The sequence below is a fragment of the Poecilia latipinna genome, unplaced genomic scaffold, assembly GCF_001443285.1.
Source record: "Poecilia latipinna isolate Pla-1442-1.1 unplaced genomic scaffold, P_latipinna-1.0 Scaffold77, whole genome shotgun sequence".
In the NCBI taxonomy this organism is placed as follows: domain Eukaryota; kingdom Metazoa; phylum Chordata; class Actinopteri; order Cyprinodontiformes; family Poeciliidae; genus Poecilia; species Poecilia latipinna.
In genome coordinates this window covers 504846-526534 of record NW_015112693.1, presented here as the reverse complement: position 1 = coordinate 526534, position 21689 = coordinate 504846, and the positions used below count along the sequence as shown (strand labels likewise).

The window sequence follows — 21689 nt, the reverse complement described above, 5'->3', positions numbered from 1 at the left end:
GCTTCCTGCGCCCCCCCTACAACCCCACAGTTTGGGAACCTCTGCCCTAAGAAGGGTCCAGTGGATTGAGCAAGATGTTCAGCTGGGGGCCATATACCCCACTGAACCTCCTTTAGGGGTGCCACTGTGTTCAACCCTGATTTTTGATCCATATCAATCAAACAAACTTAAACAGTACAACTCAAAAAACTTTTAATCCTTCCCAAGAAAATTTAAAAAAGTGTTAATCCTCCTGCAAAACATTGCCGTAATTCTTTTGGGCTGCATCCCGGTTGAGCTGTTTTTGAGAGACGGGTGCAGATAAGAGCAGAAATGCACTCACTCACATCGCTCCCTCACTCACTCTGAGACAGTTTTAACTCCTACATCCTTATCTTTATCCATCACTTGAGCTAAACACAGAGGGAGTTTAAAAGAAAACAAAGAGACGATCCTGATTTAGGCAACAGGGAAATGAAAGGGTATCCTTCAAAGTGTAGGCAGGGAGTGAAAACATGACATTTGCAACAACAAAGCGCTTCGGGTTGTCTGTTTGCTGTTGGCACTCACCTGTCGTCGTAGAAGCAGTGGGCGGCCGACGCCACCCACTGACTAGAGATCAGTGCTCCTCCGCAAATGTGGGTCCCTCGCACCTGCAGACTTGTCTGCCAGGGCCACTCCCCCTCTAAGGCGTCACTGCCCCCGACGATGCGGGTGGAGAACTGTCTCAGGCCACATTCTGGACATGGGCAGACATTGAAAAAACACCTTGAAATGTATTCCTGCCCTCTAAACCTTTCACATTTTGCCTCGTCGCAGCTACGAACTTCTTTTAAGAACTTAATATAACAAAAAGTAGAATATAACTGTATTTTTCATCCACTTCACAATTGTGTACTTTATGTGGTTTTATCAGCACGTCTTAATAAAACAGATTGGTGTTTGGTTCTAACTTGAAAAAATGTAAACAAGTTTGAGAGACATTAATGCTTCTGCACCGATGCACACCCTTAAATCCTCAGATAACTCAACAGAAACATCTCAGCGACCTAATTCAAAATGTGATGGATTTATTTATTAAACCGCAAGGTAAGGCCAAGTGTTGCATTGTTCTAATACATGGGGGCTTTTAAGCTCTGACTGCCTTTCCTTTATGGCTGGTTTCAAGCATTTATATTGAAGGAGCCAGCCTTATTTGGAAATGTTTACTCAAACAAGTTATAAAGTTTTCATGAGCAGAAGGTGGCGACTAAAACGGTTGGAGTTACTCCATCACTATGAACTCAGTAACATTTAGAGTTCAGCCTTATATTTTCCTAGTGGAAGGTTTTAAAGCTCTTCCACTGGCTACATGTAGCTTAGAGAATAGACTTTAAAATACTTCTGTTAGTTTATAAATCACTGAACTGTCTAGCCCCAGCATACATTAAAGACCTGTTGTCATGGTATCAACCCTTCCAGACCTCTCAGGTCTTGTGCTTCTGGTCTGTTCCACATCCCCAGAACCACAATCAAACACAGAGAAGACGCATTCAGTTTTTATGAACCACAAATCTGAAACAAACTTTCAGTTTTCGGAAGCTTGGAAACTGCAGTTCCAAGGAGGAGCTTCGTTCTGAAAGGCGGAGCTAGGTCCACCCAGGCGTTTCGCACAGCTGAATGGTTGCCAAGGGAGATCAAAGGATTTCTCAAACATGCATGAAAGAATCAAATCAACACTCCAGGTATGTTTTTAACAAAAGAATAACATAGCATAATGTAAAGCTCAAAAAATATTTTTACATACTATCCCTTTAAAAGGAAAACAATGAATAATATTTAGTTGTAAGAGTATGATTGATTGGTCTACATGCAAAACAAAGTGCTACCCTGATAACATCCACATAATAGTTATGATAAAACCCAGATTAGTTTATGGAACTTCGTCTGATCTCACCACATCGATTCTCATCCGAGGCGTCGGGACAGTCGGTGACTGAGTCGCACTCTGGGTTCGGCTTCTTCAGGCACGTCCCATCAGCGCAGACGTAGGTCATATCTGTACACTCCACTCCTGAACACACAAACAGGCACACACTGAGAACCCAACGCTGTTCAGGAAAGCTAACGTGGAGAGATTTTGTAACTTAATGTTTCACGTCTAATTAACACAAGCAGCTTGCTTTGAATTACTTCACTGCAAAGATTAAAGGAAAGGGAGCTTTTCTTCATGCTCCTTCTAATGCCTGTGTGTGAGTCTTGGAGGTCAGAGTGTTACCAGCAGTGCAGTTCATCTCGTCGGAGGCTTCAGGGCAGTCTGGGTGTTGGTCACACACTTTATAGTAGTCGACACACTGACTGTCCTCGGGGCACGTGTACTGTGCCACACACACTGAAACACATGACAAAGTATCGCTTTGCACATGTCTTATAAAACATTGCAATAAATTTTACTTTTGATTAAAAATTAAATAAATAGATTTTTAAAATAAATACATTTGGTACTGTATGAGGTGCCGTTTGCACAGTTATTTGAGTTACATAGCCTGTAAGAAAAAAAATTGACTTTTTTTTCCAAAATCATATTCAAACCATGTTATTCATTCATTTATAAATGTGACCATTTCAAACTACAAATATTCAGTTAGCAAGGTAATTATTTAGCTATAATAAATGTTTAGCCAACAGACTAAATATTTATATTGAAGTCAAATATTTAATTATCAAGAAACATATTTAGTTAATCATCTAGTTAATCATTTAGCTCCAAAGTAAATATTTAGTTATTAAACTAATTATTTAGCTTTATAAAATAAAGTAAATAAGTACAAGTAGCTTAATAGTTAGCTTGATACTAACTATTAAGTTAGCAAGATAAATATTTTGTTCACCATATTAATATTTATCTCCATATAAGTTAACTTCAAACTAAAAATTTGGTTTAAAGCTAACTATTTAGTTAGGAAGACAAATATTTAGGACAACAGTGCAGGGCATTCTGGGTAACTATAACCAAATCAAATGCGTGATGCTAGCGCTAGAGGGAACAATGTAGCATTTCTCTTTTGTGAAATACAAAAGAGAAGTGCTCCAACCGCTAATATCTGACCCTACTCTATTTTTGTTTACATTTTGCCAAGCAGGAAGTTGCGCTCAGTGCCATTTTTGGAGGCTTGTGTGTCATTTCCTTCAGTGGTTTTGGGTGCAGCCCCACCAGAGCGAGGCGAACAGGAAACAGTTTTTTTGAAAGAGTTTGGATCGTTTCACACATGGCAGTGTGAAAGTGAACCACACCACCTGAAAATTTATCAAATGTTGCAACTTTGATCCCCAATTGAACCGAGTCTACCGGATTATCAGGTGTGAAAACACCCATAATATTTAAAATGGAGGTAAATATAAAGTTGGTAAGCTGAACATTTAACTTGCTTTTTAGATATTTACTTTGGTGACATTTATAAATCAATGAACTAGTTATCAGTAAGTAATAATAATACATTCAACAATTTGGTAAGCTTCACTACAAACACCACAATTTTCTGAGATCTGTAATATGGAGTTTTTAAAGGGCATCTGGGTCCTTGGGCCAGCTCCCTAGAAATGACAACAAAACGGTCGCCTCTGTGTCGAATATTTCAGTTATAGATTTAAAATTTATGAATTTAAAATCTAAACTTCGTACCACAGTTTCTCTCATCCAGTCCATTGGAGCAGTCCTTGATTCCATCACACAGGGGGACACAGAGTCCGCTCACAGTGCACAGGAACTGACCTGGACAAGCTGCACACACAGAAAACAAGAACAAAAACTCACGTTGCAGAAAGGGTCTCTTCTCGGGAATCTTTCCTGCATCCACGACTTACGGTCGGAAAGGTTAAAGACACTGTAGTGAACCTGAAGGCCCGGCCCGGTCAGCGACACCTCAGAGGTCATAACGACGGTGGTTGAGTTCGTGAGCAGGGAGAGGCGTTCGCAGTACGGCTGCAGACCTCTGGTACCGCACAGCCTGAGAATTCAACCAGCATCAATTCTTTTATAATGATAAAAAAGGATAATGTAGAACTCAAAAATAAATGTTGCCATTTGATGCACTGAACCAGATTTTAGCAAAAGCTAATTTGCGTCTGCAGTACCTTTGCTAGTTGCAAAAATGGACATACAGCAATAAAATTAGATAGAAAATAACTCATAGACTATGAGTTATTTTCTATTCACAATACACAAACACACATTGTACAGACACACACACACACACACAGTCATGCGGTTAATGTTCACATACCTGAGTGGTTTTTAACAACCTAAGCTAGACGATATGTAAAATGAAAATCATATATTTTTATCCAAACAGATTGATTAAATTTTTGCCTCTGACTGATCAAAATATATTCTGTAGATAAAGATGAGAATATGAAACCTGCAGGTAAAAAACCCCCCTAAAAAGGTCACTAGATAGTATTAGGATGCTTTAGTGAGACAATAGTGCCACCTTGTGTTCAGACAACTGAAAGTTCCCTCATTTGAGTCTTGTAAATTATTTAAAAAATATTATTAAAAAATATATCTGAAGTTGTAGTTACAAAAACGTATTTTAGTTGGGAATTTCAGTCAGGCTTTAAAGAAGTTGTGATATAGTAAATGTTTTGACACATGGACATAATTTAATGTGATTACAACTAAACTGAGATGCACAATGTGAAAAATATAGTTAGCAGATAATTTTTTGTAATGTCTACTGGCCTTTTAGCTGCCACCTGCATGTGTAGTATAAATGGAGGAAGAAAAACAAAGAAGTGGGCCTTAACCATAAGCCTGCCTTTTAACTTCAGCGGTGCAGCACCTGGACTTTACTGAAATAGACCTTTTTATAAAGGAACGGAAACATTTATGAAGCCAGACATTTGTTTTTTCTTTCACTGACTGTCTAACATTAAAATACACATAAATTTTTCTATTTTAAATCACTTAGGATTCTGTAAAGTCTTCATATTATAATTAGATTTCTGTTTGTGGTTTAAACCAGTGGTTTAGTTGAACAGAGGAAAAAGAAGGCTGTCCAGACTAATTGTAAAAGACCATACCTGCGGTTCTGGATGACCCACTGACCCTGGGTGCAGGCTTCGTTGTAGCTGGCTCTGCTAAGCTCATAGCCTTCAAACTCCAGAGCTAAACCCAGCGCTGCGCCCGGCATCTGAGAGAAAACAGGAAATGGGGTTTATTTTACCGACTGTAACTACATTTTAAAAGAAACATTGTAGAGGTACAGATGGAAGGGACTCTGACGATGAAAGTCCAGGTACAGTTGGTGTTCGGAGGGTAGAAGCTGGGGAAGAAAGGCGTCTGCAGAGTCCCCTGCACCCCCTGTACTTCCTTCAGCTGAATGGAGGAGATGCAGTCTGAGAATACCGAGCAGAAAATATCTGGGTTATAAATCCGTTTGCCCTTGCAGTATGAAATTCAGGAATTCAGCTGCATGTGGTTTGCTAATGAAAATGTGGACTTAACAAACTTGCTGTCATGTTTTTTTTTAATGACATTGCGTGTAGGAACTTCCTCGTGATGTGATTTTAATCGCTTTTCTTATTCAGTGGAAACACTGTAATTCCGAAATTTTGTTCTTTTGACTGCGGAATGTTGACAGTGTTTTTCGCACGTTTGTAATGGAAACACAGCTTTTGACGGCAACATAATAGCAGAATATGTAGCTATTGAAAACTACACCACAGCTGCATAAACAGTATTTCTTTCAGACAGCTTCAGTCTTACCCTGTTGGGGCCAAGCTTGTGCAGACAAAGAAAATGGGTCCTTGTAATTGTAAAGGCCTTTTTTCCAAACCACCGTCATCCACTCACTGGATGAGAGCACGCGCACCACGTCTTCGTGTCTGCTGCAGCCATACACCCTTCAGTAGAAAACAAAGCTGAAATGTAGCCACATGATTGTTCTCTTTTTGAGGTCATGAATTTTGAATTTCATTGAGCTTAAAGCGATCGAGTTTGTAGTATTTGTTGGAAAAAAACTCAACAACTTACGACGTAATTAGATGGTGATCGGAGGGGGTGATGGAGTCGTACACCACCAGCCGGTCTCTGCACTCGGGGAGCAGCCACTCCATGTGGAGCTCCAGCTGGGACCCGGGGTCGGTCTGGAGGTGCCACAAGCAGGAGAGCCGATGTGTTTCAGGGCCGCGCAGAGCCATGGGGCTGCTGGACACCACCTTCTGGTAACGGTAACAGTCTGAGGACGAAGAAGCCAGAACTTACAATTAATGCTAAGAAAAAGAAGAAGAAGAATAATAAGAAACCCTTCATTTACCCTTTAAGGGCTCATCAAAAGATGAAAACTAAATAGTGAAAAATGAATACTGAATTATTGCAGGATGACTACCGTAGTGCCATGATATTTGCATTAGTTTCATGCGGTGTCTTTCTGGTACCACACGCTAACACCAAAATTAATTGCACAAAATCTTGCTTTTCTTTTCTTTTGAGTTGCTTTGACTAAAAGCCTCTGCTAAATGACCACTTATAAATCCTTGATAATATTCAGCTGCATAAAACATGGCGGGTATGACAATCTGCCAGCTGTTCTGTTCTAATTTGTGGTTTTTCACTAAATCAGCCTAAAATTACATCAACCTGCTGCTTGGCTCTTACTTAAAACATTTTTCTTTTATCTGTCATAAACACATTTATCTATCTTCACTGCATTGTGAAAGTATTCATACTAATTCAGTATATGGAGTCTACAACATTTACAACCCAAAGGGCCATGTTTACTCACAGGCCATCCAAAGAAAACTTGTTGAAAGCAACAAACGACTTCATGAAAAAAGACAACTCATAATTTTAGATAAATGTCTATTATTGGAAATTTGTGTCATTTTTAAAGAACCACCATTTTATTTCTATTTTTAAGATTTAATGGAAAGATAAACATGAAATGTATCTTAGAAACGATGGGAAAATGACACTAAAAATAAAAATCCACATCGATTCCAACCTAATGACAAGAAAGACGGATCTAAAAACATGTTACTTGTGCCCTGAGTGATGCTCGCTATATGACAGAACACCCACAGAGTGATGATAAAATTAACAAATTACAAAGTAAAAAAATGATGAAATGGAAAAAAGAAAGACGTGATACCAAACGAAGATGTCAAAACTTCTACAACTTTGGAGTCGGTTTCTGTGGGGAGGTGAACAAAAAAACCAATGAAACTGAAATTATATCAGGAATACGATCTGTTTCACAATCTCATTCATAACTCTGTGTCTCACCAGTAACACACAGGGTAGGGAGGTGGAACAGGAAGCCATCGACGTTTGCCGTCTCCCCATGCTGTGACCTTCCGTACCACCTGAGGCCGTCCTCCAGGCTTCTGGTGACTTCTTCTACTGTGACTTTTCCTACGTGACTGTTGGGGACCGACAGCACTATCCAGAAGTGAGCCACCACACTGCCCTGCCTGCAGGAACACAGACAAGCCTTAAATTAACACAATTGATAATAGAGAAATAAATGAATAAAAATTAACCGCTCTGCAACTCATAAGCACTTTTCACTATTGACTTAGACATCACCCACTGTCAGAGGAGGCGGGTTTTAGGTGTATACTTTATGAAAATGAAGTAAAGTTCAGTCAATTTGGTTTTGGCTTTTATTACTCTAATACTTCAAGAAAAACAGAGGTCCACATACCCAAATGCAAAGACAGTGGTGTAGTTAAAGTATCTGGAAAGAGATGAGGCTTTCATGATCTTCTTTAACTAAAAGATAAAAAAAACACATTATTTAACATTCAGCAGCCTTTATTTAATCCTGTTTTTTTGAATTGGTGTGATTTCATTTTCACATTTTAGTGTGACTAACTGTGTTTCCATCACAAAAGTGCAAAGATCTTCATCTCTATTCTACTAATATCCGGAAAAACACAATTTCACAGTTGCGATGTTGCCATTAAATAAGAAATGGAATGCTATTTCTTCCTGTTGTCCTCTTCAACGTTTCGCCAGTAGTAACATCTGGCTTTTGATCATGTGACTTGTGTGATTCGTAAAAAGTGTTTCCATTGCAGATTTGCAAAATACATTATGTCGATAGGCTGATAAAACACCTCATCCTAGCACATTTTTTTTGTTTAATCGAAAAACTTTTGTTTTTCTTTAAGTCGGCATGTTTCCATTTAGCAAATTTATTTTTGTAATTTCAATTTGCGCAATTTTATGGTTAATGGAAACGCAGCTACTGATAAGTGAAAGTAAACAGAGAACATTGCTGTGCTTTTATTCTGAAGGCAGGAAGTGCATTTTGTGCATCAGTGAATCTCAGAGCCGGTACTGTATGTATTAGTGTGAACCAGTATTGAAAGAAAAGCGTGTTTCCTGCTCACCGTGTTCTGTACATATTTTGCTTCAGTCTTAAACGTTGGGTTATTGTGAGAGGCCAGATCTGCTGAGAAGTTCCTGTTGACGATAGTCAAGTAAGCCGTGTACTGCTGCTGGACACGAGGCTCTAACGTCCAAACACTGTATTCTGTCACATATAAAGAACAAAACACATTAGAATTTAATCCGTACATATGGACAATAAGTTGTTGGCACATGTTAAATTGTTCATACTTATGTGACATCAGGTCAAAACCCCAACTTTCACTGGGAAAACAAAATGTAAAAATTGTCTCAAATGTTTTACTGAATAATATCTAACAGAAGGTCTATATTATTATAGTCCAACCACTTGCCTTACAGCTGATTGAAAAGGCAGTATAGGTGGATGGTGGCCTAAGGAGCTTCAGAATAAGACAGTTTTTCACCTTAAATTCATACAATGATAAAGATCTCAGAGGAACTTCCTTTCTTATGTTGGTGTAACGGCAGAGAGACCAAATGATTCACAAGCCTTCATTCAACGACTTACACTTTATGTCACACAGTAAAGCTAAAAGTCTCCATCAACACAGGAAAAACTCGCGAGATTTGTCACTTGTTTTGTTTTTCATAAAGAGTCACTATAGGCGTCTGAACAGTCACTAAATATAGCAACAATGTTTATAAGCAAACAACAGTGCTACTTTTGTCTTGACCACAGCCATGCTTAACCCCTGCCTTCATCCCCACACTTGGTGAATTCATGGGAAGTCAGTACATCACCAGGTTTAAGATGACTATCTGACCCAAAAAAATTTACTGCTGAGGAGATTTCTGTTTTTTTTTTTTTTTGTTTGTTTTTTTGGATTTCAGACATTCGAAAGTATTTGCTTGGCCAAAGAGGAATAATTCCACTCTGAGAAAGAATCACTCACCCAGGAAGTACCAGGCCAGTGTGGCTGCGACCGCTATAAGGAAGACGAAAAGGAAGACGAGGGAGGCAAGCAAGCACTTGGAGGTGCGTGTCGTCTTTATATGTAGTTCTTCATTTTGTGTAGCAGCTCCTACCTGGCTTAGAACAAAACAAAACAAAAATGACAGTATGTGTGCCCCCCAATATAAATTTACTATGATATCTAAACATAAATTTAGATAATATAAAACATGTTTTGTTTGTGTTACGTCTTGGTTAATCAGGGGGAAATTCAGATCTCAGGTGGTTTCCCTGTAGATTGTTGCCAAACGTAATCTTTACAGTAAGGTAGCTGCTATTTTATTCCTCTGGGTAACATTTTTGAGAGATAACAATAACAATCTGACTTCAGAAGGCAAGTAAATCTGAGACGCTACAAGTTCAAAATCATGTTCAATAATTCCCTTGGTTAAGAAAAGATGTGATTTTGTGATATTTTTCTTTCCCGTTCCTCATGTTGTTTGAACATGAGGAATGTTCAATTGACACTTTTCATCACTGTTTAAATTAGAAACTGCTTTGGCTAAATTCATCAACACTTATTTGCTTAAACAGAGATATGTAGAAAATAATAATAATAATAATAATAATAATAATAATAATAATAATAATAATAATAAAAATGATTTTCTAAAAAACATATTTTTGGATCTCACTCTCTTATAAAAACAGAAAATGAAAAGAATATGCATATTTATAAAAACATCATTTAATTTCCTCACCATGAATAAATAATGATGTTTTATCTTTTGAGAGAAGTGCAGAATGAAACCCAGTAAGCTTTATACATCCATAAATCTGTGGGATGTTCCAAACTTTCTGCTTTTTGCCAAAATCCTTGAATCTGAACACAGAGTTTGTCTGCAACAAGCTTTGGCTTACAGTAAAGACTAAAGTCAAACTTTTGTCTTCCTTCATCCATCCATCCATTTTCTGTACACCCTTGTCCCGGCGGGGCAAGGGTACTGGGTCTATCTCCAGTGAACGTTTTGGGCGAGAGGCAGGTTTCACCCTGGACAGGTCGCTAGTCTGTCGCATGTCTTCCTTTAGTTTGGGTCATATGAGGAACATTTTTAACAATTGGGTATCATCATTGCTTTGGATAGGAAGCAACATTGTTCTTCCTTGTTTGTTGACTGAAGCCATTTTTTGTGCTTCAGCACAAATGAATTCAATTGATGGCTGGTTAACAGGGTTTTGCTAAATTGCAATCTTCTGAATGGGGTGTGTTGAAGCAGGGGAACATCTAAAACATGCAGGTCAGTGTGCTTTGAGGACCAGGGTTGGGAAACGCTGTTTAAGGAATGTCTTTGAATATCTCTGCACTGATTTTTTTTTTCTCCCATGCTTCTTTGCAACTTTCCACAAGTTAAATCTTGATTTTAATGTTGATCATCCCTACAGCACCATTGTTTTGGAGCTGTGGCTATATATTTAAGAACTTGTTTGCAATGAATTTTCTTTTCTCGCTCTCTATAAAAAAAGGGATATCTGACAAAAACACCAAAAAAGACATTAAGCTCAAATACTATTAAAAAAACAAACAACAGAAATTAAAATGTTACTGTTATAAAGGTAAAAAATTTCGTACAAAAATGTAGAAAAACTTATACTAGAAACTGAATATTTGCATGTATAACCTAGTATTTTCAAAGTTTCTAGTGGTTTTGCTGGTCATCATATTAATTCTAAAAACGTTTTTCATGTCTATGCACACTAAAATATTTGGCAGTAATACCGACTATTAATCTTTAGATCTTTTAAGTGGCTACTCTGATATTTAGCACAGGTTTCTTTCTCTTATCTTACTCATCTTCAGAGTAATACCAAAACCCGACTCTGACTCATGAGTGGCAGCTACACGTCAACCTGCCTTTTTATACGTGCAAATTTTTTCCATTAAGTTGAACCATAGTTTATTGCATATATGAAGGAGTTCCCCTTTCTAGGCTTCTGTGAAATCGTGTACAAGACGGTTTTAAAACCCCTGAACTCGAGTGTGGCTGAAGAACACATAACAGGAAGGGGTTTTGAGTACAGGAACCTGAAAGTTAGCATGAAACTAAAGCCATGTGAAAGCCCATTTCTCATGTCCTTAGATTTCAATTTACACTTAAAACCACAGCAGAAGTTTCTGTTTCCATAAACAAGGACGTCCGTTATGAAATATGAGGCAATAAAAACTGCATGCTAGACGGTGCGTTAAAGTTTTCTTTTCCGGGGTTTCAGCATTACTGACCTCATTGCTCAGAGTGGCAGGTGTAACCTCCTGGTCACAAGAGACGGACTCCTTCGAGCCGCACCCGAGTGCCATTGAATCACTCCAAGTAACTCGTTGCCCGAGTAGACATTGTAGCCTCCTGGAGGGCTCGCAATTGTTCAACCTTAAGACTCTTATTAATAGTTTTCAGCTTGCAAACAGTAAAAGCTGCTGTTTTCCGCTGCAGCTCCTGTTGTGTTTGTAAGTCCAAAGGTTTCCAGAGATCGGTTGAATTCGGACGTTGATGTCAGGCAGGGCTGGCATCCCCAAAGCTCAGAAAGGCTTTGTTTTATTCCCACACAGCGTTTGGCATCATTCACATACAGCAACAAGAGCGAGAGTCAGGTGCATCGCAGTTGCGCTAATGGCATTGCCTGGCAACAGTAAGGTAACCAGTCAACACCCCCCTGGACAGGTAAGTCTGTTGGGATCAAGGCATGGTGAAGGTTGCTTCTGCAGTTCATGTCAAGCCCAAAGCCAAACACACAGTGGTATATCTAGAGAAGATGCAAAACTTATTTTATTGGGATTAAACTTCTTACAGTGCATTACATTTGTTTATGTTTTTACTTGATAGGATAGGCAATACAAAGAACACCAATAAAAAGAATAAAATACATTCAATATATTGTAAAAATCCCATAAACTTGAGAGATTTATGGAAGTATAAACAAAAAATAAAATCTTATTTAAAGACAAACTACAAAAACATTAATCCCTGCACTATTGATAATGAAGTAATAGAAAATAATTTGTAAAACACCTGACTGTACTGTAGGTCATGCATTATGATTTAATAGTAGAGCATTTATTGCTACTTAACACTTTCGGCAATTTACTTAAGACTATCCACCCTCCATCACAAATCAACACGCATCACCCATCCAAGCTGCTTTGAAGTTCAAAGTTCACCTTAGCGCCACAGATCTAAACTTCACAAGTCCTTGTTTTGTTCTGAGAAAAAACATCAAATTAAATGCTACTGTACATGTCTTAAAACAGAAGACAGACAAGGATTTCTTACATTTAAGTCTGCAGCTTCAAATACTTTATATTCCTTTATCATCAACTAGCTTTAAATTTGGGATGTATGCATTTGTGCCACTCATGTTACTAGAGCAGCCAAATCTTTTTAAAAAACAACTCTTAAGCAACATTTGAGGAAATTATCAATAAAAATGGTCTGGATTTAGGATCTAGCATACAATAGACCCATTATTTTCTTAGAAATAAAGATAAACAACTTGTTATAACACTGGATATAGTATTGACAGTACATTTTTGTATAATAAATGCATTATAAGCTCTCACAAGGCTCACTTATGTTCAGTGGCAGTTTTTGACAAGGGTAAACATTAGCGGTTGCTCAGGGAAGTATTAGAACAATGAAAAACTTAAGAACAATGTTTACAATTTAGAACTTCCTAAGTAAATTGCATAGCCTTTTGCACATGTGATTACTCAATCTTCTGCACAAGTAGTCAGTCAATACTTGACTTATTACCTCCCCCCCCATGATTTTTGGTGTGCTGTTCAGCCCCCTGTGTTGATCTGCATCCTGTTTGTCGGTGACGCAAGAGGAGGCGGGTTGCCTGGCTGAGCTGAACATCGTTCAGCACAGCCCACGTCTGAGAGGATATCCTGGGCTTTGATTAATTTTCAGGCAGTATGGCAGTCAGCCCACAATAGGCGGAGTACAAGTCAACCTGTGGCATTCTGTTCGCTGTTAGCAAGAGGCCTCATTCTTGCAAACATGCTGCCCAGGGTGGCATACATGCAAAAACTGCCACTGCTTACTGTTTTTTTTTTGTTGTTGTTGTTTTTTACTTTTAATGAGAAAGAGCAGGGGTAAAGAAAAAAAAAAGTCAGATTACATGCATTCATTCAGGGTGCATTCATCAAACTCTGGCTCGTTAGCCTGGAAAGTCTGGTTTGTTTGTGAATGTGCAGGCTAACTCTAATGCGGACCAAAAAAGCGAACTCTGATCCGTGAACTCTGGAACTCTGTTGGGGCTTGAATGCATATCTGAACGTCAAGTGGACTGGAGACCACTCCAAAAGCAGGAAGCAGACTATGGTGCAGGGCATTCTGGGTAAATACAACAAAAACAAACCTGTGAGTCCAGCGCTAGTGGCAGAAATGGCTCATGATCTTTTGCCAAGGACAAAAGAGAAATCCTACAGCCGTTGACATCTGGCACCTTCCATTTGTCTGTACGTTTTGGAAGTTGTGCTTACGTCTTCTTCAGAGGTTTTTGTGTAGTTTCCTTCAGTGGTCCTTGGTGCAGCGCCACCATACGTGATGGGGAGGGGCAAGAGGTTTTTCAAATGGCTTAGTTCGTTTGACACAGTGCTGCATCAAAGTGAACCATACCTGCTGAAAATGCAACAAATGTAACTTTGGCCCCCAATCAAACCGAGTCTACTGGACTATCAGAAATCACCAAGAAGTATCACAACTTCCACAGTTTCCACACTGGGAAAATGGATAAAATCCTCACAACAATAATAATACCAGTGACTAACTGCGTATGTTTTATATTGCCATATTTTGCTGGGCATTATGGCTTGTTGTTTGCCTTGCATGGGACAGACACTTAAGCCTCCCATTCTTTGCTCTGTCCCTGCCTTACTGGTATGTAATCTTTGTCATGGGACTGGTGCACAACGCTACCTGACATAATCTGTTTCATTTGCAGTGGTGGCAAAACAGAACCCAGCTTTGATTGAGATATAATATATACAAGGGCTGTTGTGACAAAAATATCAAGGGGTTTGCCAAAGCAGGGGGAGGGAAAAGGAGGAAATAAGAAGCGAGTACCTTCGGCGGTCTTATCATCCTCCTCCATGATGATAAGATGTCCTCCAGACTCTCCTAGTTTACTTTGTTAACGCCTGAATCCAGGCAGGAAGCCCAGGGAAGCTCAAGGCTTTCAGCCTGGAATGTTGGGACTTGTTTGTAATCTGAAAAACCCTGAGGAGGATTTTGACAGAAAATGCCTCCAAACAATTTCTGAATTTCACTCTCCTTCCGCTCCTTGCTCAGTGACCCATCATCATGTCCTTCCATCATATGAATGCTGTCTTCCTCCATGCTCTCCTGACTGACTTCCTCGTAACTGTCCATGCCCGAATCTGCGCTGTGGAGCCGGAGGAACTCTGTATTCTCGGCCCGGATCGTCGGAATTTGTTTGTAATCTGAAACAACGGTGATTTTGCCCAAGATGCTCTCACTGCCTTCAAACAACTTCTGAATATTTGATTTTGTCTCGTTCCCTTCGTTATTTATTTCCTGGTTTTCTTGCACCCATGGGGTCCCCTCAACCATATTGATGCTGTCTGCCTCCATGCTTTCCTGACTGACTTCTTCATAACTGGTCATGCTTGAGTCCACACTATGGAAACTGTGGAGTTCGGTCTCGAGTTTCTGAACACTTTTGTAGTCAGAAATCACCACTGCCTCATGGTTAATTCCACCCATCAGAAGTGCCATAACCATTTCCGCTTCTCTTCTCGCAACATCACTGTCCTGGTTTTTATTTTTCTCAGCTTTGGGACCAGGAACGTTCTTGTAGGAGGCTTCGACAGCATGGGACATTGGACTCCCAGCGGTGAGAGGGAACACAGGAGGATTACAAAACCCAGAGTAACTGTGGTTGGAGAAGCTGGAACAACTGGACTCGTATTCGTTGAACTCTGGCATCATTTTTATGTCCGGCATGCAGGGTGTGACGTCGTCCACGGCGGATGTTTCTTCAACACAGACGATGTCTGCTGATTTTAAGAAGGACTGATAGAATTCACTGGTGACGTACGGATCCAACCAGGTCTGTGGAAAGAAATATGAGAGTGGGTAAGCAAGAGAAGACGGAAGAAATGTTAAAAACCAGTCAGGTTTTTGACCTAAAACCAAGAAAAATCCTTAGGTTAGCATGATTCAGCTAAACGTTGAGTTGGGGGCATGGCCTGCAGCAGTTTAGTTGGATTTAAAGTAACAAGAGGCTCATTCTGAAAAGAGGTAATGAACATGCGTTGTATAGCTCATACAACTATTCTATAATAACATAATATAATAGATCACCTTAAGTCTTTTTAGTCTTCCATTGTGTTTCTCACATTATTGTATTAAAATGTTTTTAAAATGTGTAACATTCATATATGAGAAATTAAGAAATCATATTATTTTCAAATGTGACTTTGCGCATTTCCAGTTAGTCTTTTTGTTTATGTGATTGTTAGCATTAAATTTAGCCTATCACATGTTTGTTGCTAAAAAGCGAAGTAGAAAAAGAAAAGAAAACCAAAACATTGCCTGGAATTGTGTTGACTTTGTAGGATCAGGCAGAGGTGGACCTGTAATCTTCTTCAGTATGTAGATCCTGGAACTAAGCACACAATAAAGCTATACAGGTCTGTGATAATTTGTCTAATATATTTGAATTTATTTATTTATTTTTGTTACTTACCAGGCATTCTTGCGCATTGCGATGAACACGCCAGGCAACAGCAACAAACCAAACACTGCTAGGCTCAAAATAGCCCAGTTCAGATCAACCACATCCTCTCCTGAAACACACAAAGAAGAACAAGTCCTGATGGTGTGAGTTCTTCTGCGACATCTTTTTGAGTTTTATGTTTAGGATTTATTGTTAGATTTCTCTGATACACAACACAATCTCAGAAAACATATCTCCATGGTGACAGGACAAACAAAGCAGAGCTGTATTTGGACAGCCTTGACACCAAATGAATTTGCCCAACTAATCCCGCTGGCTTCATTTAAGGTGGCCTAATTTTTATTTTATTTATTTATTTATTTATTTTTTACCTGATCTTGGTCTGGGCACCCAAGACACAGTGGGGCTCCAATCACTCCAACTCGCCCCAGCCAAGCCAAAGTTATAATTGGCCAACACACGAACGCGGGCGTCATATGTCTTGCCTTCTAGAAGCAAGTCTTCATCCAGCTGCGCCGTACATTCCCATTTACATACACTCGTTTTGGTTCGTAGATCCTATAGGGACAGATATTAATAGACATTTAACATCAGTCAAAGATGCAGTAGATTATAAAAATGTTTTTCACATGTTTAAGACTTTCACTATGTGTAGATTGAGACAGATGATCTGCTTCTTCCCTGTGGTGCTACTGCCATATGCAGAAATACACTGCTCTTAGTCAGAAACAACCAATCAGTCAGGAGGAGGGACTTGGGAGTGTCAAATTTGCTCGTGAACGCGTTGCTCCTCCCTCTTGCTCTCTGCTACGCGGCTCCACGGCAGGCTCCACTCACATGGTGGAGCCTGCTGTGGATGCTAAGTCTCATTAGCACCAAGAATGGTGGATAACCCGTTTTGCTCCTATGGTAATTTGTTTCTGCATTTGTTTTTGTATTGACACAGCTGCAATGGCAATAGGCAGAGGAGCTCCATTTTTCATACATCATCTGTCTCACATTACACGGAAAGTTTAAGAAAATATGTACAGTATTTTCCGGACTATAGAGCGCACCTTACTATAAGCAGCATCTACAAAGTTTTTTTTATTTTTTTCCTTAAAAAACTGGAAACATACTTATATATGCCGCACTGGGCTATAAGCCGCTCTCAGTTTTAACAAGGGCGCAGCAGAGGGCTGCGTTCTTAATAAACCTGCTGGATTTATTAAGGACGCAGCCCTCCGTCTCCAACGCCGAACAATGGATTTGTTCATGCCGAGCTTACGTGCAGCGGCTCTATTTCCCTCCTGTTCTACCAGATCTTTAGCCCTCAACTTAAAAACAGCATCATATGAACTTCTTTGTGTGGTTTCCATGATGAGGGGATATGAGTTTGAAGAAATTTCTCCATCTTGCCTGCAGGTAGCATGTGCTGGCAGCAGGCTAGCACATGCTAGCAGCTAATTTTCTAAATGAAAATTAGCGCTTTATTCTTTGATTTCCAATTTTGACTTCCAATGATTCACTTCCTGCTAAAGAGCCCCCTGGTGGTTGAAGAAAAATCCACACCGTGCTACAAGCCTCATGGTTCAAAGCAAAAAAGTAGCGGCTTATAGTCTAAAAAATACGGTATTTTATGTACATTTCTTTTTATGAAAGTTGCTCACGGCAGGATTTTTTTAAAGGTTGTTTACCACACATCATGGATAAATCCTTTATTATTTTCTACTCACGCTCCATCCGTGTCCCTTTCGTTTCCACTGTAGCTCTGTATTGTATAGGTAATATTTAATGTTTGTAGGCTTTGGAACTTGGGAGAACCAGGAAACCATGGTAAAGTTGACTTCAGGCTTTGGAGGGGGATTCACCTTTACTGCAAGATCATAAAATGTAAAATGCTCACCAGGTAATGCGACAAGATGGTAAAGTTGACGGTTCCTACTTACTGTGACATGCTGGCCGGTAAAAAATTATTTCACTTTGTTTTGAAGGGAAGCAGCTCAAATTCATGGACAATTTGGTAAAGCTTTGGAACTGAAAGAAAATTGGTAATTTTAAGAAAAGAAAAACAAACACAAGAGAAGCCCTTAGGCTACATTTGTACCACTTTTTTGTTCTCATTAATCTTAAAATGTCAGCTCAACTTTTTATTGATTTTATCTGTTTTAATCGATTATCACACTTTCTCATAAATAAGAGAAATAACATGCAATGTTTTCATCCATCCACGTCAATGGATCTTAAACAGGTTAGCCCTCTATGTTGGCAGGAGGAGATAGAAACAGTCATACACACACATAAGCTAATAGATTATTGTACTGGACTCCATAAAAACTCAAAAAACTCCATAAAAACTGAGTTAAAATTGTCAGTCCAGTTTAGTAAAGTCAAATAAGTGCTAACATTGTTTTGGAACAAGAGGGTTTATAGTTTACCATTACATCACCATGCTTCCTTATGAGAAACACAGAAAATGGCCCTGGACAACAGTTCTTGGTTCCTTTTCTAAGCCTCAGCCTAAAGGAACGCTCTCTTTTCTTAACCATACATGTGAATGTGTGTATGCGAGCATGTAAGAAGCTAAAAGAGACAGAGAAAAAACACAGAATCATTTATCCATAAATGATTGTAGATATTCTTTCCCATTTCTAGAAACTTTTCTTTAAGTATTAATTAGTTTTCATAATGTTTATATCCTTTGTGTTTGGGGTTGATGAATCATTAGCAAGTACATGTGTGTGATTACTATAATTTTTTATTTAATTCCTAAGTAGCACTCATAGCTAGATTACACTTAAACTGTTAATATTGTTGATTCTTAAATATATATTTTCATAAATGTGCAAAGCTTCTTAAGTTCTTTATCTTAGTAATTTAGCTCCTTCATGGAGAAATGTATGCATTTTTACATTCAACTGAACTGAAGAAATTAGGAGAAAATAGTTGTAACTGTGTTAACAAAGAAATGTTTGAATAGAGTATGTACTCAAAGACTAAGAAAATGTCCAGTAAGATTATTTCTCAATTTATGATAATTACCATATATTACAGTCGATCACAAATTTGTTAATACCCCTGGCAGATTTGGGTTTAACATAATCCTTACATTTACTAACACTGGATCGAATTGAAACTGAAAATTTACAAGAAGGGTGTAATTCCTGTAAAGCCAACAATGCCTTAATTGTTAATTTTTTTTCCCAAATTGATACTCTGTCTCTTTTTCTGTAAATAAAGAAACAAACCTTTTTGGTTGAATGGAAATTGTTTTACATCCAGATCTAGTATGAATAATTTTGAGCTTAACTGTACCTTCTGAGTTCATAAAAGATTTATAGAATAAATGTGGGAATATTTAAAATAATAAAATTAAAAATGTTTATCATGAGCCCTTTAACATAAGGTGATTGTTGGACAAAACAGTTTGTCACATGACAAATTAAAAAGTCTTTAGCTCTCTAGATATTAGAACAATATTCAACAGCACGGTAATGTACAGAGATGTTAAATGTTTTGTAGTATAAATAGTACTTTAATACTCACCAGTTCGGTTCCATTAAAAATCAATGAGCACTTCAAGTCTGGTCTGGTGTCATCAAAAGGCTGCAGCTTACAGAAAGCACAACTGAGTAAAAAAAATAAGAGGGAGAATCATGGAGCTTTTTTTTGTTTTCTTGTGTTTTTAATAATTAGCTAGAATGTGGTATAAAAACATATATGGCTCTATATTTATATCTATATTTAAATAAATACTTTTTTCTGGGCAGTTCAGCATATATTGAGCAGGCATCATTCTTATGATGTGAGCTTTTCCATGTGCAGCTGATGTTATGACTGTAATCATTGTAGCAAGTGAGACCTAGGACAAAGAAGATGAGATCAAGCAAAATATAAACTTTTTAATTTAGTCAGCACAGTTCAAGTGAAAGAAAGCACTGACTGTTATGGGGAGGGCCCATGCAATCATCAGCGGAGGTTGAAAGCAGATGGAGCAGGATGAACAGAAAAGGAGTGGCCATATTTTTCTCTGTTTCCTGCCAGTGTTTCCTTTAGCAGATCTCTGGTACAGCTTTTAAGCCTGCACGACCTGAATATGTGACATGAGAACATTTAGAAAAACAGGATTAAATGTTGGCGGCAGGATTACACCACTGCTCTAGCAAAGCACGAACAGTTCAGAAACAATAAGAGATGGGAAAAAAGTTATTTATTAACTGATTAAGTCGTGTTTTAGATTGTTCTTGAAAAACTAATCAGTCACAGCTGATTAGTGCACTCATGGCTGCACAGTGAACCCATTGATTTTTTAGAGCAGACAGCCGCTCCCTTCTTTTGCAGGTACTGCGTACCCCCGCTAAATCTTTCAGGGGTACACAGCACCCTACCATACCCCCTACTTTCACCCCACGTTGTATTATAAACGTTCTAATCTTCCTGTTGGCACTGTGGAGTCCAGAATATAAAAGTTGGAGGAATCATTTCACCTTTCATCAGCCACCAGCAGGTGCTCCTCATGAAATTTTTGACGGTGTCAAAAATATTAGTTGCCCTCTTGCAAAGACCTAAGAGTAGCATGTACTGTTTTCCAATGAACCATGAAAAGTAAAGTTCATCGAAGGAGCCGACAGAATGTAAAAGATCTGAGAACGGTTTCGAGGAGTACGTCACAATAAACAACCAGTTTCTCCATACAGGAGGCAACCTGGGGCTGCCATTACCAAACCAAGGTTTTCTAAGTATTATTTTAATTTCATTCAGTATTTTTCACCTTGTTACACCTGACTGAAGCCAAATAGTCGCTTATTTCTTTGTGCTCCTGCAGTGCTTGGGTTAATAGATCCGGTGTGTATTTCAGGTCAGGTTTGGCATGTGGTTACTAAAAAAACATGTTTGTGTTCAAAAGTCAACATGCAGTACTTGAACTGTATGTAGAGACAATTTATAACTGTTTGAAATGTTTGGAAACATGATTTGAGGCATTTATGTCAGAATATTACTTTTAAAATTCATTTTCATTTCCAAAAAAATAAAAATCTATTGAAGCATTTTTAGCTTCAATAGATTAACACAAGCTGTCAAGAAAAAAATCCTTCAAAATATTCTCATTAATATTGTTGATCATTTATTGTGATAAATCTTTTACATAAAAATTTTGATTTATTATTTTATGATACATTTCAGTGTATGAAGAACTGTCCAGATTGTTAGTTTTAGCATTTTTTTCCACTGTTTGTTCAAAGACGATGTCCTTACTTATCAATACATTAGAAAACAGGATGAAAAGCAGTTACTGTGAGCAATTTAGTGATACAATGCTACTTTCTGTGAAAAGAAGTAATAAATTGTTTTTATTGTCACTTATTATCACAATAGAACAGTGAAATATGCGTTTAAAATCTTCAGTCCATATCACCCACCTCTAATTTCCACTATGTGCTCAACAGTCAGACAGCACAAACTGTTTCTTACTGTTTTCCCGTCAGCAGTAAGAAATCTTAGCTATCTGCTTGCCTACTTTTTCCCCTCCAAACGCGGTCGACCACTCAAAAACCTTTTACTATAGAGTTTAACAATCAACAGGCGATACAAAAAATTGAAGTTTGCATCTCACCTGCTTAGGAAGGTGCATATATCCGCTTTAGGTGCTGCATTCAATGCAACTGACACAGAAGGAGCAACTCTCAT

At 38.5% G+C, this 21689-nt stretch overlaps 2 protein-coding genes and 2 long non-coding RNA genes across 5 annotated transcripts in view; 2 read left to right on the top strand and 2 right to left on the bottom strand.

The window, feature by feature from the left end:
* Nucleotides 1-7328, top strand: part of LOC106936860 (uncharacterized) — a 29685-nt gene extending 22357 nt beyond the window's left edge. The window contains exon 4 of the long non-coding RNA XR_001422241.1: nucleotides 7247-7328. This is a non-coding gene — a long non-coding RNA (uncharacterized LOC106936860). The remainder of the gene's footprint in view (nucleotides 1-7246) is intronic.
* Nucleotides 1-11861, bottom strand: part of tmprss6 (transmembrane serine protease 6) — a 19005-nt gene extending 7144 nt beyond the window's left edge. The window contains exons 1-15 of one of the 2 annotated variants that reach the window (XM_015018046.1): nucleotides 11545-11861; nucleotides 9268-9400; nucleotides 8356-8498; nucleotides 7665-7732; nucleotides 7244-7431; nucleotides 7110-7151; nucleotides 5993-6197; nucleotides 5726-5862; nucleotides 5243-5355; nucleotides 5041-5150; nucleotides 3823-3965; nucleotides 3641-3739; nucleotides 2237-2350; nucleotides 1916-2032; nucleotides 550-718 (exon numbers count right to left, since the gene is read on the bottom strand). In XM_015018046.1, the coding sequence (XP_014873532.1) occupies nucleotides 550-718; nucleotides 1916-2032; nucleotides 2237-2350; nucleotides 3641-3739; nucleotides 3823-3965; nucleotides 5041-5150; nucleotides 5243-5355; nucleotides 5726-5862; nucleotides 5993-6197; nucleotides 7110-7151; nucleotides 7244-7431; nucleotides 7665-7732; nucleotides 8356-8498; nucleotides 9268-9400; nucleotides 11545-11619 (1856 nt within the window). In that variant the 5' untranslated portion in view covers nucleotides 11620-11861. The remainder of the gene's footprint in view (nucleotides 1-549; nucleotides 719-1915; nucleotides 2033-2236; nucleotides 2351-3640; nucleotides 3740-3822; nucleotides 3966-5040; nucleotides 5151-5242; nucleotides 5356-5725; nucleotides 5863-5992; nucleotides 6198-7109; nucleotides 7152-7243; nucleotides 7432-7664; nucleotides 7733-8355; nucleotides 8499-9267; nucleotides 9401-11544) is intronic. The other variant, XM_015018055.1, reaches the window with a different exon arrangement.
* LOC106936859 (uncharacterized) lies at nucleotides 7321-12067 on the top strand. Its single transcript, XR_001422239.1, has 3 exons — nucleotides 7321-7409; nucleotides 9206-9350; nucleotides 11869-12067. It is a non-coding gene; the product is annotated as an uncharacterized LOC106936859 (long non-coding RNA).
* On the bottom strand, nucleotides 12064-21689 carry LOC106936851 (uncharacterized). Its single transcript, XM_015018086.1, has 10 exons — nucleotides 21616-21689; nucleotides 19945-20091; nucleotides 19758-19863; nucleotides 19548-19629; nucleotides 17951-18038; nucleotides 17738-17877; nucleotides 16394-16580; nucleotides 16032-16131; nucleotides 15878-15950; nucleotides 12064-15394 (listed from the first exon to the last, which is right to left on the bottom strand). Exons 2-10 carry the CDS (start codon nucleotides 20021-20023, stop codon nucleotides 14441-14443), a joined length of 1809 nt encoding a protein of 602 aa, XP_014873572.1. The 5' UTR covers nucleotides 20024-20091; nucleotides 21616-21689; the 3' UTR covers nucleotides 12064-14440.

What these genes read in the sequence shown, in the direction of transcription:
- LOC106936851 (XM_015018086.1), bottom strand. Translation starts at nt 20,023, where the DNA reads ATGGCCACTCCTTTTCTGTTCATCCTGCTCCATCTGCTTTCAACCTCC. An exon ending in GAAAGGGACACGGATGGAGC is followed by an intron (nt 16,581 to 17,737) that starts GTGAGTAGAAAA and finishes CTGTCCCTATAG; the next exon opens with GATCTACGAACCAAAACGAG. An exon ending in GGTGCCCAGACCAAGATCAG is followed by an intron (nt 16,132 to 16,393) that starts GTAAAAAATAAA and finishes TGTGTGTTTCAG; the next exon opens with GAGAGGATGTGGTTGATCTG.